The sequence below is a fragment of the Scyliorhinus torazame genome, chromosome 14, assembly GCF_047496885.1.
Source record: "Scyliorhinus torazame isolate Kashiwa2021f chromosome 14, sScyTor2.1, whole genome shotgun sequence".
Classification (NCBI taxonomy): domain Eukaryota; kingdom Metazoa; phylum Chordata; class Chondrichthyes; order Carcharhiniformes; family Scyliorhinidae; genus Scyliorhinus; species Scyliorhinus torazame.
Genome location: NC_092720.1, coordinates 79295965 through 79309761, shown reverse-complemented (window position 1 = coordinate 79309761; position 13797 = coordinate 79295965). Strand labels below are relative to the sequence as shown.

At 43.5% G+C, this 13797-nt stretch overlaps 1 protein-coding gene across 1 annotated transcript in view; it reads left to right on the top strand.

Annotated features, from left to right (window-relative positions):
- plch1 (phospholipase C, eta 1) overlaps positions 1-13797 on the top strand; it is a 251627-nt gene that overhangs the window by 197277 nt on the left and 40553 nt on the right. Inside the window, exons 16-19 of the mRNA XM_072474403.1 lie at positions 3482-3661; positions 6833-6940; positions 10207-10331; positions 11885-11969. Of these exons, the coding sequence (XP_072330504.1) occupies positions 3482-3661; positions 6833-6940; positions 10207-10331; positions 11885-11969 (498 nt within the window). The remainder of the gene's footprint in view (positions 1-3481; positions 3662-6832; positions 6941-10206; positions 10332-11884; positions 11970-13797) is intronic.

Genomic DNA, 13797 nt, shown 5'->3' with positions numbered 1-13797 from the left:
TTGAGTGGCAACTTTCAAAGATGTATGAACATGGACCCCAAGATCTCTCTGCTCCTCCACATTGCCAAGAACTCTACCGTTAACCCTGTATTCCGCATTCATATTTGTCCTTCCAAAATGGACAACCTCTCACTTTTCAGGGATAAACTCCATCTGCCACTTCTCAGCCCAGCTCTGCATCCTATCTATGTCTCTTTGCAGCCGACAACAGCCCTCACTATCCACAACTCCACCAATCTTCGTATCATCTGCAAATTTACTGACCCACCCTTCAACTCCCTCATCCAAGTCATTAAAGAAAATCACAAACAGCAGAGGACCCAGAACTGATCCCTGCGGTACTGGTAACTGGGATCCAGGCTGAATATTTGCCATCTACCACCACTCTCTGACTTCTATCGGTTAGCCAGTTCGTTATCCAACTGGCCAAATTTCCCACTATGCCATGCCTCCTTACCTTCTGCATAAGCCTAACATGGGGAACCTTATCAAATGCCTGACTAAAATCCATGTACACTACATCCACTGCTTTACCTTCATCCACCTGCTTGGTCACCTCCTCAAAGAATTCAATAAGACTTGTAAGGCAAGACCTACCCCTCACAAATCCGTGCTGACTATCCCTAATCAAGCAGTGTCTTTCCAGATGCTCAGAAATCCTATCCCTCAGTACCCTTTCCATTACTTTGCCTACCACCGAAGTAAGACTAACTGGCCTGTAATTCCCAGGGTTATCCCTATTCCCTTTTTCGAACAGGGGCACGACATTCACCACTCTCCAATCCCCTGGTACCACCCCTGTTGACAGTGAGGACGAAAAGAGCATTGCCAACGGCTGTGCAATTTCATCTCTTGCTTCCCATAGAATCCTTGGATATATCCCGTCAGGCCCGGGGGACTTGTCTATCCTCAAGTTTTTCAAAATCCCAACACATCTTCCTTCCTGACAAGTATTTCCTCGAGCTTACCAGTCTGTTTCTCTCCAACAATATGGCCCCTCTCATTTGTAAATACAGAAGAAAAGTACTCAAGACCTCTCCTATCTCTTCAGACTCAATACCGCTACTGTCCTTGATCGGACCTACCCTCGCTCTAGTCATTCTCATATTTCTCACATATGTGTAAAAGGCCTTGGGGTTTTCCTTGATCCTACCCGCCAAAGATTGTTCATGCCCTCTTTTAGCTCTCCTAATCCCTTTCTTCAGTTCCTCCTGGCTATCTTGTATCCCTCCAGCGCCCTGTCTGAACCTTGTTTCCTCAGCCTTACATAAGTCTCCTTCTTCCTCTTAACAAGACATTCAACCTCTCTTGTCAACCATGGTTCCCTCACTCGACCATCTCTTCCCTGCCTGACAGGGACATACATATCAAGGACACGTAGTACCTGGTCCTTGAACAAGTTCCACATTTCACTTGGTCAAAGAACAAAGAAATGTACAGCACAGGAACAGGCCCTTCGGCCCTCCAAGCCCGTGCCGACCATGCTGCCCGACTAAACTACAATCTTCTACACTTCCTGGGTCCCTATCCTTCTATTCCCATCCTATTCATATATTTGTCAAGATGCCCCTTAAATGTCCCTATCGTCCCTGCTTCCACTACCTCCTCCGGTAGCGAGTTCCAGGCACCCACTACCCTCTGCGTAAAAAACTTGCCTCGTACATCTACTCTAAACCTTGCCCCTCTCACCTTAAACCTATGCCCCCTAGTAATTGATCCCTCTACCCTGGGGAAAAGCCTCTGACTATCCACTCTGTCTATGCCCCTCATAATTTTGTATACCTCTATCAGGTCTCCCCTCAACCTCCTTCGTTCCAGTGAGAACAAACCGAGTTTATTCAACCGCTCCTCATAGCTAATGCCCTCCATACCAGGCAACATTCTGGTAAATCTCTTCTGCACCCTCTCTAAAGCCTCCACATCCTTCTGGTAGTGTGGCGACCAGAATTGAACACTATACTCCAAGTGTGGCCTAACTAAGGTTCTATACAGCTGCAACATGACTTGCCAATTCTTATACTCAATGACTCAATGTCCTTCCCTGACAGCCTATGTTCCCAACTTATGCACTTCAATTCTTGTCTGACAACATCGTATTTACCCTTCCCCCAATTGTAAACCTTGCCCTGTTGCACGCACCTTTCCCTCTCCATTACTAAAGTGAAAGTCACAGAATTGTGGTCACTATCTCCAAAATGCTCCCCCACTAACAAATCTATCACTTGCCCTGGTTCATTACCAAGTACCAAATCTAATATGGCCTCCCCTCTGGTCGGACAATCTACATACTGTGTTAGAAAAGCTTCCTGGACGCACTGCACAAACACCACCCCATCCAAACTATTTGATCTAAAGAGTTTCCACTCAATGTTTGGGAAATTGAAGTCACCCATGACTACTACCCTGTGTCTTCTGCACCTTTCCAAAAGCTGTTCTCCAATCTGTTCCTCCTCATCTCTGCTACTATTGGGGGGCCTATAGAAAACTCCTAACAAGGTGACTGCTCCTTTCCTATTTCTGACGTGGCTGAGTGACCCTGCCAAGCAGGACGACTTGAACTTTGGGACTCTATTTTATAGTCCCATGGGGCTTCCTGCCATTCGGGGCGGACCCCGTACCTGGTTCCAAGTGATTGGACTGCGTTTCGATCACTTGGATCGACTTCTCCAATACTGAAGTTGTTCCCTGATCGCTGGGCGGTCCCTGAGTGTCCGTTGGTCTTCCTTTGTCTTGGCTCCTTGCCGGCGCCGAGGAGTCTGGCTTGGCCTTATTCACCTTAAGTGTTTCAATTGTGCCCGGGGATCGCTCATTAATATGCAGATGGCTGCTGGTTTCAGTGCTGTCTGGGCTTTTGCAAGTCCTAATACACAGGATTTCTGCACTTGCTGGTTTTTGCCTGTGTTGGCTGAATCTCCCTGCAGCCTTTGTGGATTTCCATTTTAAGTCGGGAAGTGGCCAACCCAGGTGGCTACAATGCCCCTTGAGAAAATGGTGGTGAGCTGCCTTCTGGAACTACTGTATAAGTTCATTCACATTCCTGATAGGGCAGGAATTTTCACCCAACTACAGTGAAGCAGTGGTAACACTGTTCCGAGTCAGGATTGTGTGTGATCATATCAACTCTTTGACCACCTGCACCCTCTTATCATCTGATTGCACACTTTTTAAAAACATTTTATCTGTCCTTATCAGAAAGTATGCTTTCCTGTCTCCCCACTTTATTCAAAGTAATGATTCTTTGTTGCGGTAATATATTGAGTCACTCTCCAGTACTTTGTACAAGTGGTATTGTTTAAACATAGACCGAATCAGTGGCAGTGCAACAAACTTAATATTGCCCTTATCTCATACTGAGACTATTGCACTCTCTCTGCTTTTAAATTTGGTAAAGTTCCACAAAGATGAAATTGTCATAGTTGTTGATGCTTTCATTTTGTGTACGGTTTTGTTCCAAGTTAATACTGTAAATATGCTCAAACAGGTCCTGCAGGGAAAGTTTTGTCTTTAAGTGAGACTCAAGCCAACCAACTTTTACATCAAAAACCTGAATACTTCAACCGTTTTAACCAAAAACAACTCACCCGCATCTACCCATCTGCCTACAGAATAGACTCGAGCAATTTTAACCCGCAAGAATACTGGAATGTTGGCTGTCAGATGGGTAAGTTGGTTAATGATTTTAAAATCCAATCTCTTCCAAGAGTAAACATTTTTTTTTAAATTAGCATACCCAATTCTTTTTTTCCAATTAAGGGGCCATTTAACATGGCCAATTCACCTACCCTGCAAATCGTTTTGGGTTGTGGGGATGAGACCTACACAGACACTGGGAGAACGTGCAAACACCACACGGACAGTGATCTGGGGCCGGGATCGAACCCGGGTCCTCGGCGCCTTGAGGCAGCAATGCTAACCACTGCGCCACAGTGCTGTCCCATCTAAGTGTAAACGTAATGCAATTTGACTTGCCTCCTCCTTTAGTTTGACCGTACCACATACTATTCCAAACTGTAATCACTCGAACAAACTTGTACATGCATGTGGCATGGCTTGTTTTAGTGAATGGTTGACAATCCTTTGTGATAGTTATTATTTGAATAGGTACCAGTCATCAAGGTTTGAAATCTTTTCTCATTCGATTGTCATCTATTGTGTCTGGAGAAATCTGTGCTATTTTAATTCATGTTTCCATAATTAGTTTGAAAGAGCATAATCTTGCCAAATTGTGAGTAATAGTAACCATATTGACAATGTATTAGTTTCCCTATTGCTCAGACCTTCAAAATGATGTTCAATTAACCAGTAGATGGCCTGATTCTATCTTTAACTTTTTAAAATAATATTAGACGTTCATGTTCTTATAAGCAAAGTTTAAGCTGTTGCTGCAATTACTCTATGGCACTAAATTATCTCTGTAAATGTTGTCGAACAAATACGAATTAAAAATCACTGGCACCATTCAGTGTTCCAAGTTGTTGCACACACACAGTCAAGGCCAAGATACTAGGTTGCAAGAAGAGGATATTGTTGGGGTTGAGTGGGAAAAGATGTGTCTGTGCCTGTTGTAGATGCTTTACTGGGTCTCTCTCATACTTGCATTGGGCTTACTCAAAGATTTGTTAACACCTGGAAAAAAGTTTATGATGTAAGAATGCATTTCAAAGTGGCTCACAAGTTGGTATAGTTAGTATTGATGGCCGAAAATGGGCTGCCAAAGCTACAGAATGAGACTGCTAAGCAGATGATGGGCATGGACTGGTCACTCTATTCAAAGAGGGAACTGACATACTTGAAGTTAATTATATTTGTCTTTAACTGATTAAACTGGTGGATTTCAGAATTGTTTAGCAAGCATATTAGAGGGATTTTTAAACTCAACTTACTCACCAAGAGTCAAGCAGATGTGTGAAGGGTATGGTTTTCTGATGCAGGATAGGGTCAGGGTTCTCCCACAGATTATGGCTTTTTAACAATGCATCCTGTGTGAGATGCCATCGATGGGTTTCCCCATTGGAAGTCAACCTGATTACCAGGTTTGGATTCCAGTCAGGCAGGGAGCGGTCCAGAGGAGACCATGGGAATGTCAGCCTGTACATTTCTCATGGGGTTCAACGGCGTTATGGGGGAGGGGGTCCCTATAGCCTCAAGGGGTAGTCAGAGCCTCAATATTGGTGAATAGAGGACCTTTTTTTGGTGAGGGGGAAGGTAGAGGAGTCGGGATTCTAAGCATCGGGTAGGGGAGGAAATTGGTGGTGAAGATTAGAGGTGGCGTGAGGGGAGATCAAAAGCCTTGTTGGGAGGGGCGTTTAGCGGACTGAATCAGTTGATGGTGTTGGCCAGAACTTTAAAGATTAAAGGTTTTGTGTGAAGTATCCAGTTGTGGGGCGTGGAGTTGGCCAGGCAGGCACACTGGATACAACAGGTAAGTGGAAAGGCACTTATTGCCTGATCCATCAGCTTCTCACCTGGGTTTAGCTGCCACGTTTGCTGAGGCCCAGGGAGCCTAGTCATTCAGTGTTCAATTTCACATGGGTGTGAATACAAAATATAGAGCACAATCTCATTATAATATTTAAGGTGCCAACTCCCTCTAGGAGCAGTTAGTCTGCCAACAACCACCCCAGCTTCACTCCGCTTTCGTTAAAATTGAAAATTAGCATGACGACTGGTGAGAATAGGAAATATTGGCACCAGATTTCCTAAGCTGTGGTCAGGGCAAATATTTTAGAGGACCCAATTCTTTATTTTTCCAATTAAGGAGCAATTTAGCGTGGCCAATCCACCTATCCTGCACATCTTGGGTTGAGGGTGTAAGACCCATGCAGATACAGGGAAAATGTGCAAATTCCACACGGACAGTGACCCAGGGCTGGGATCAAACCCGGGTCCTCAGCGCCATGAGGCAGCAGTGCTAACCACTGCACCATCATACTGCCCCTATATTTACTTTTAAAATCTGCAAAACCAGCAGCTTGCTTGTCACTACGTCAGAGGAAGTACTGGGGAAGGAAGACATTGCCAACTCTCTGTTTCAAAATTGCAACAAGAAAGGTTGCAATTAAGGAAACATAATGTAACATTCAAAAGCAGTTGGAAGTAAATTGGAGAATTAACATCAGTGTCATCTACAAGCATCACAGACGCAGGCATTACAGATACAAGGGTTCAAAGTTTTGAATAGAAATATAATGGGACATATTGGGCAGGATTTTCCGGAGCTGCCGACTTTTATCTGCCTTGCCAATATGGTGGGACCTGAAAATCCCGGCGATTGAAACTATTGTATTGGTCTATTTCCTGTGCTGCTGCACACGGTCAAACCCTATTCTAAGCTTCTGGTGAAACAGGTGTAAAGGGAAGTGATTAACTGAATCGGGGTGTACACTGGTAACTCCAATGTGCCTAATGTTATAGGAAAGAAAAAGAATAAAATAACATGTTTATTTTTCATTCCTGGAACTGGTAAATTATCTAAATTATTGCAGCCTATGCATCGCAGATTTCATCTGACTTGACATGAAATTTAAATATTTTGGTCCCTTCACCACCTAATTTAGAAAAATATTTTTTTTAATGGTGGATGTATTATACAAACTGTTTCTTTCAGGTTTTTCACAGATGGGATGTTGCAGAATTGTTAAAAATTAAGTGTTAGTTCATAGTCAAATAAAAACATTAACTTGAGTTTAGTTCAGATCACTTATCTTGCTACGGCTTAATCTGTAAAATCAAAGTTATTCTGCTGACTGTATCATTATTAATAAGTAGATATTGAAGAAATGAAAAGGAAAACTTTCAGTTTGTAATTCCAGCATTCTGTTTGTATCCACAGTGGCATTAAACTACCAGTCTGATGGTCGGATGCTGCAGCTAAACAGGGCACTATTTATGCTGAATGGAAATTGTGGGTATGTCCTAAAACCTCAGTCGATGTGTCAAGGTACTGTCATTTAAAATTTAGTCTGTTTCTTACCTTTTTAAAGAATAAAAAAAGTGATAGAATATTCCACTTATCTATTAAGTCTAAGATAAATAGCCTACAAATTTTGTTTTCTTTCACCTCTTAAGAAGCTCAGTAATATAACTTTGTCAGCCCTCTTAATACTGCATCTCCTACTTCGGCTTGGCATTCATTTTTATCTGATTATATTCTTGTGAAATGTATTGGAACATTTTTCAATGTTAAATTCAGGTTGTAAATATATTACTTCATGGGGACTGCTGAAATGAAATGTTACTCTGTGAGTATTGGTTAAACTAGGCAAATGCATCTTGTTTTGATCCCCAAAATGACCACCTTCAAAGAACAAAGAAAAGTACAGCACAGGAACAGGCCGTTCGGCCCTCCAAGTCTGCGCCTTCATATGGGGAGTTGGAATAAATACAAAATAGCATTAAATTATGTCTTAAATATTTTGCAAATTAACTTACTTTTTATGAATAAAGGCAGGTTTACAAAACCAATTCACGTGTACTTTACCTAAAGGAAGCTTTTTTGTTTACTGGGATGCAGGTACATAGTCTTAGAGCCAAGATAACAGTAGTTCATTTGTGCTGTGTGCAGTTTGTACAATCTGATTGTGCAGACGATCATTTTTTTGCAATTTAAAAGAATGAGCTGCCTCATTTCCCTCCAGCAAACAGGGTTGTGACCAGAATCTAAAAACGAGCAGGTTAATGTCTGCACTTCAAGTACTATCAGCTCATGCTTGAAACAAATTGAACAAATCCATGTATCTGAAACCTCCTTGGGCGTTAATAGGATTCTTGCTGAAACTACCTTTCTGTCCCAATACTCTCTAAACATAAGGTTTAGGAATAATTGAATTAAAATGAGCAATGGAATTGATTTTAACTTCCAGCTAGGAATTACGCCTAACGAGTGTTTGGCTTGTCTGGGAGAAGCAGCTGGGAAGCTCAGCCGATTTTAATGGCCTGGCTTCATTAATGTGTCACTGGCTGACTTTCCGTCAGAATCAACCAGAAGTGGACAAGAAGCTTCTGCCCAGCTGTTAAAAACTGAATGGCAAGAGGTACTGCTGGAAATCCGAGTCTGGAGGTATCAAAAAGCACAGATGAGAGTTTTTGCTTGCAGCAAATGGACAGAGACAGGGGAAGAGAGGAAATTAATGGTTTTAGTGATGGGGAGGAGTTGGAGTTCAGACGCTCAGCATAATGTCAAAATAGAAGACCAGTTATGAACAGGTTGATTCAACTGAAGACCGATACCAGGGAGTTGCTTAGATTCAGTTGCAGTTTGTGGTGGGGGTTGAAGATGGGGCCAATCTGCACAAGGACTCTGCCAGCTTCCAGTGAATTTCCTTTGGTGCCTGCAATTTACAATTGCAGTCCGTCTGATTTGGAGAGCAGTCTTCCAAGTCCTCCCCTCTTTCAGTTCAGTTTGTTTGGTGGGAGTTCAGATTCCTAAAAGCTTTCCAGATTTCATTTTAGAAGTTAAAGCAAATTACATTTCATGCAATTTTCTGAAATTCCATTTTAAACACACCTAGTTAATGTTTTGTGCACTGGCATCCTATACAGCTTTCATCTACTATTATGCACAATAATTTCTCGATGGTTATCTCTAATTTTTGCCAAGTCCATTTTGTGTAGCAAAACAGACGATGCAAGCATCTCATTGGTGTTTAATAGTTGTGACAGATGCTTCTTGAGCTATGCCAAGTAGAAGTAACATACTACTAAATTAGTTTGCACCTGAACACCAATAAAGACAAGCTTCCCGGTTGTTTTTTTTAAGAATATTTTTATTCAATTTTTAACATTTCAACATTTTAAACATGCAACCCAACAAAGCCAAACATCTGATCTCTCTTTCCCCCCCCCCAACACCCAACACCTCAATAACCCCCAACAAAAGATCCGCTTCTCTTCCCCCACCCAGAAGCTGATTCCTTAAAATGTAATATAAACAAACCCCATCTCTTGTGGCACCCCTCACTCGCACCCCTCAAAATAAACTTGACCGTCTCCAAATACAGGAACTCCATCAAGCACGGTAGCACAAGTGGATAGCACTGTGGCTTCACAGCACCAGGGTCCCAGGTTCGATTCCCCACTGGGTCTCTGTCTGTGCGGAGTCTGCACGTTCTCCCCGTGTCGGCGTGGGTTTCCTCCGGCTGCTCCGGTTTCCTCCCACAGTCCAAAGACGTGCAGGCTAGGTGGATTGGCCATGATAAATTGCCCTTAGTGACCAAAGAGGTTAGGAGGGGTTGTTGGGTTGTGGGGATGGAGTGGAAGTGAGGGCTTAAGTGGGTCGGTGTGGACTCGATGGGCTGAATGGCCTCCTTCTGCACTGTATGTTCTATGTTAAGTCCCCAGCCACACCAAGAAGCTGACCCCCACCCCAACAGGACCCGCCTGTGAGCAATCAGTGAGGCGAAGGCTAAAACATCTGACCCGCTCCCGTCTGCAGCTCCAGCAAGTCTGGCACCCTAAATAAGGCCCCCAGGAGACTGGGCTCCAAATCCCCGTGCACGATCACTGACCCGATGCTAAAAAAAACAACCTCCAAAACCTCTCCAACCTCAGGCAGGCCCAGAACATGTGTACATGATTGGCAGGACCCCTCCCACACTGCTCACAAATGTCCTCCGCCCCCTCAAACTGGCTAATCCTCGACTTCGACATGTGCACTCTATGTACCGCCTTTAGCTTTATCAGCCCCAGACTTGCGCATGAGTTTTGAAGCATTCACCTTCCGCAGCACCTCACACCACTACCCCTCCTCCAGTGCCATTCCCAGCTCCTCCTCCCACCTGTACTTGACCCACCCATGACATCCAATGCACCTCCAACATTCTCCCATAAATCGCCGAGGTGACCCCCTCTCCCCACCCCCCTCCCCCTCCCCAGCCCCATTACCAGCAACACCCCCACCCCAGCCCCATTACCGTCAACACCCCCTCCAACAGCACCCCGCACCTTCTGGGCAGTCGCCGCCCAACAATAGTATAACAGGGTTGGAAGGGGCAGACCCCTGACTGCTGCCCTCTCTGAAGCACCCTCTTCCTAACCCTTGCTTCCTTACCTGCCCAAACAAACAACAAGATCAACCGTTCCACCCCCATAAAAACGCTTTCTGGAAGCTTGCTGGAATAAATTGAAATCTGTTTCTCTTAAAGAAACAATAGCTGATCAATTAAACGCTGTAGTTGTTTTCTAAACTGTATTAAATTGCTGTTTTAGATGTTTTTAATCCATTCTCCGAAGATCCTCTGCATGGCCATCCAAAAAAGCAGCTAACCTTGAAAATTATCAGTGGGCAGCAGTTGCCAAAGCCACCTCGTTCCATGCTTGGGGACAGAGGAGAGGTAATGTTGTTTCAATGGACTATGTAGATTTTAAACATTTGCAGTACAATTTGTGTTTTTCAAACCCCTGCTTTGATTTGTCTTTCCAAATTAAATTTCTCATTAGAAGTCGAATTACCATCAAGTCTCCAATTATGGCGAGGGTGCTCTTGTTCAATAGAGTATTTAACTTATTCATTCAAGGATGTGGGCTTCACTGGCTAGATCAGCATTCATTGCCCATCCCTAATTGCCCTCGAGACGGTGGTGGTGAGCTGCTGCAGTCCATGTGGTGTAGGTGCACCCACGGTGCTGCTCCAGAGGGAAAGGGAGTTCCAGGATTTTGGCCCAGTGACAGTGAAGGGGACTTGCCGGTACTGTTCAGTTTCCACAAAAAGCTTGTCAATATGGCCTTGGAACAGAGACCAGGTTGAAATAGGCAGACATAGAACTTTAATTTCTCGGAAAGGAAACAGCATTGAATGGTACAGAAATCAGCCATTCTGCCCAATTGGCCCACATCAGTATATACGTGAGTCTCTTCCACCATCTCACCCTATCAGCACACCCTTCTATTTCCTTCCTGATTGTTGTGTTATGTACTCTGGGATAACGCAAGCTGCAACCCGATGCAGCTTTGACCAAAAGATACTCCAGACGTTGAAGTAAGTTCAATGTGATTTATTGAACCATTAGCACAGTTCTCCGAGTTCGACTCTCCTGCTAATCTTGCTATAGTAACTCAGCCTAACTAACCAGTCTGCTCTAAGCCACGTGGTGGGTGTGATGCTTCTGATCTGCCCCTGTCCTACTTTCTAAGTGTCGCCTGTGGAAAGAGACAGAGCATGTGTGCTCAGTCCTTATTTATGGGTTGTGTAATGCCCCCTTTTGGTAGTGTCACCTCTGGGTGTCTTGACTGCCCATTGGTCGTGTCCTATTCAATGTGTTTATTAGCTGTATGTCTGCATGTCATGACATCTCTGGTGCTCCCTCTAGTGGTTACTTAGTCATTCTGTATTTACATTAATCCCTTGTGTATTTACAGTGATGCATATCACCACACTGATGTACTTACCAAGCTTACCCATAAGTGCTTTCTCCTATCAAAGTTAGTCCCCTTCACTTACTTGAAACCCTGTGCAGACAAACAGCATGTGCTTACTGTGCCATAACCAGAAATACAAATTCTTCATAATTCTGCCAAGTACACAAAGGACTGACTGGAAGATGTTCTCTGTCACAAAGTAGAACACAGAGGTATAAAAATGAACATTAGTGAAAAATAGCAATACTGAGTATATAAATTGTAAATGTAAATAAAAATAGTAACCATTTGTGTCATTGATACTTTACCTATTGTCTTGCTAAAATTAATGGAGAGGAAATTTGGCCCCTGGTTCTAAGGTACCCACTTTATGTTCAAATGATCTCTATGGCAACAGGTGCAGTGTAATATATGTAATTTATTTTCTTTATTGCATTATTCCTTGCTCATTAAAATGAGTATGTGTATGAGTAGACTCTTGTGAAAATATTCACATGTTTGTGCTTTTCACTTGCTTGATCTCGCACAGATAATTGATCCCTTTGTTGAAGTGGAAATTATTGGTTTACCAATAGATTGCTGTAAGGAACAGACCAGAGTGGTGGATGATAATGGTGAGATCTTGGGGCTTATGTTATGTGCTGTCTATGTATGTTCGAAATGGGAAAGGGAGTCGTTGATCAACATCTTTGGCTCAATCTTCATTGTTCACTTGGCCACAAATGTTTGTGTGCTACCACCTGTTTAAATTCATAGGATAAGAACAGAGCTTGTGTGTAATGAAGTTGCGGACTTATCCTTTTACAGAAACATTTCCTAGTTGCAATGAAGATCATCATCTGGGCTTGTCCTAAGTTTTTGTTTGTAAACAAATGTGCTTGAATAGTAATGTAACTTTAGGTTCAAAATACGGGTGATGTTTTCCATTATATCCTTTGGAAAATGGGCTTTTAATACTGGATCTCAGAGGAATTCTGATCAAGAATTATTAAAATTTAAAGTGTTCACTATGTTCTATTTTCTTTAGAGTCAAAATTATGGTACCAAAGTCAGATGGTCAAATCACTTCCATAAAAGCTTATTGCAAGTTATACCCGTTCAGCTGGAGAGGAAATCCTGTTGCGTTTAATAATACCTGTCGTAAGTTCAAAATGGGTTCAAGAGCCTGAGGGCCAAATCTTTGTTCCCAAGTTAGGAGCGCAGAGTCAGGAAAATACCCAACATCTCAAACCCAACTTGGGAAAAAATGCCCCGGATCTTGGGATTTTTGTGGGTGTTAAATACCCTGCAAACAGTGAGTAGGCAGCCACAGGGTCTACCAGGTGCCAAATGGGGTTGGTGAAAAGATCTGCCTTGGTGCTCTGGGACTTTATCCCAGTTACAAGAAAAACAAGGAAAGAAAAAACAGCCCTCACCCCTCCAATGCCCCATCTTTGCAAACTCATGGCCACATGTACCCTTCATGTCACCCTGTGCCCTTCTACCCTGCTTAGTGCCAACCCATGCCCCCACATTCCCAACACTATATTGCCTCTATGCCCACATAGTGCCAACGCATGTCAACCCATGATCCTCATCCTTTCAGGTCCATTGTACCCTGAAGGTGGCTGCGCAGGTCGATAGAGTGGTCAAGAAGGCAGACGGCATGCTTTCCTTCATTGGAAGTGGTATTGAGTACAAGAGTTGGCAGGTCATGTTACAGTTGTATAAGACTTTGGTTCAGCCACATTTGGAATACTGCGTACAGTTCTGGTCGCCACATTACCAAAGGGATGTGGATGCTTTGGAGAAGGTGCAGAGGAGGTTCACCAGGATGTTGCCTGGTATGGAGGGCGCTAGCTATGAAGAGAGGTTGAGTAGATTAGTATTATTTTCATTAGAAAGACGGAGGTTGAGGGGGGACCTCATTGAGGTCTACAAAATCATGAGAGGTATAGACAGGGTGGATAGCAAGAAGCTTTTTCCCAGAGTGGGGGACTCAATTATTAGGGGTCACGAGTTCAAGGTGAGAGGGGGAATGTTTAAGGGAGATATGCGTGGAAGGGTCTTTACGCAGAGGGTGGTGGGTGCCTGGAACGCATTGCCGGCAGAGGTGGTAGAGGCGGGCACGATAGCGTGATTTAAGATGTATCTAGACAGATACATGAATGGGCAGGGAGCAGAGGGATACAGATCCTTAGAAAATAGGCGACAATTTTAGATAGAGCACCTGGATCTGGCCGAAGGGCCAGTTCCTGTGCTGTAATTTTTCTTTGTTCTTTCTTTGTTCTCACCCACCACCCTTTGCCATTATATTCTCCATGCCAACACGCCCATATACACTATGGCCAGACCTCTGAACAATGTTTTGTTTCATAACCTGGCCTCTTATGTTGTCGATATTTAAAAGCTTATTTCAACAGGCAGCTAATGAATTTGCAAGCATCCACAGGCTTTTTTCCC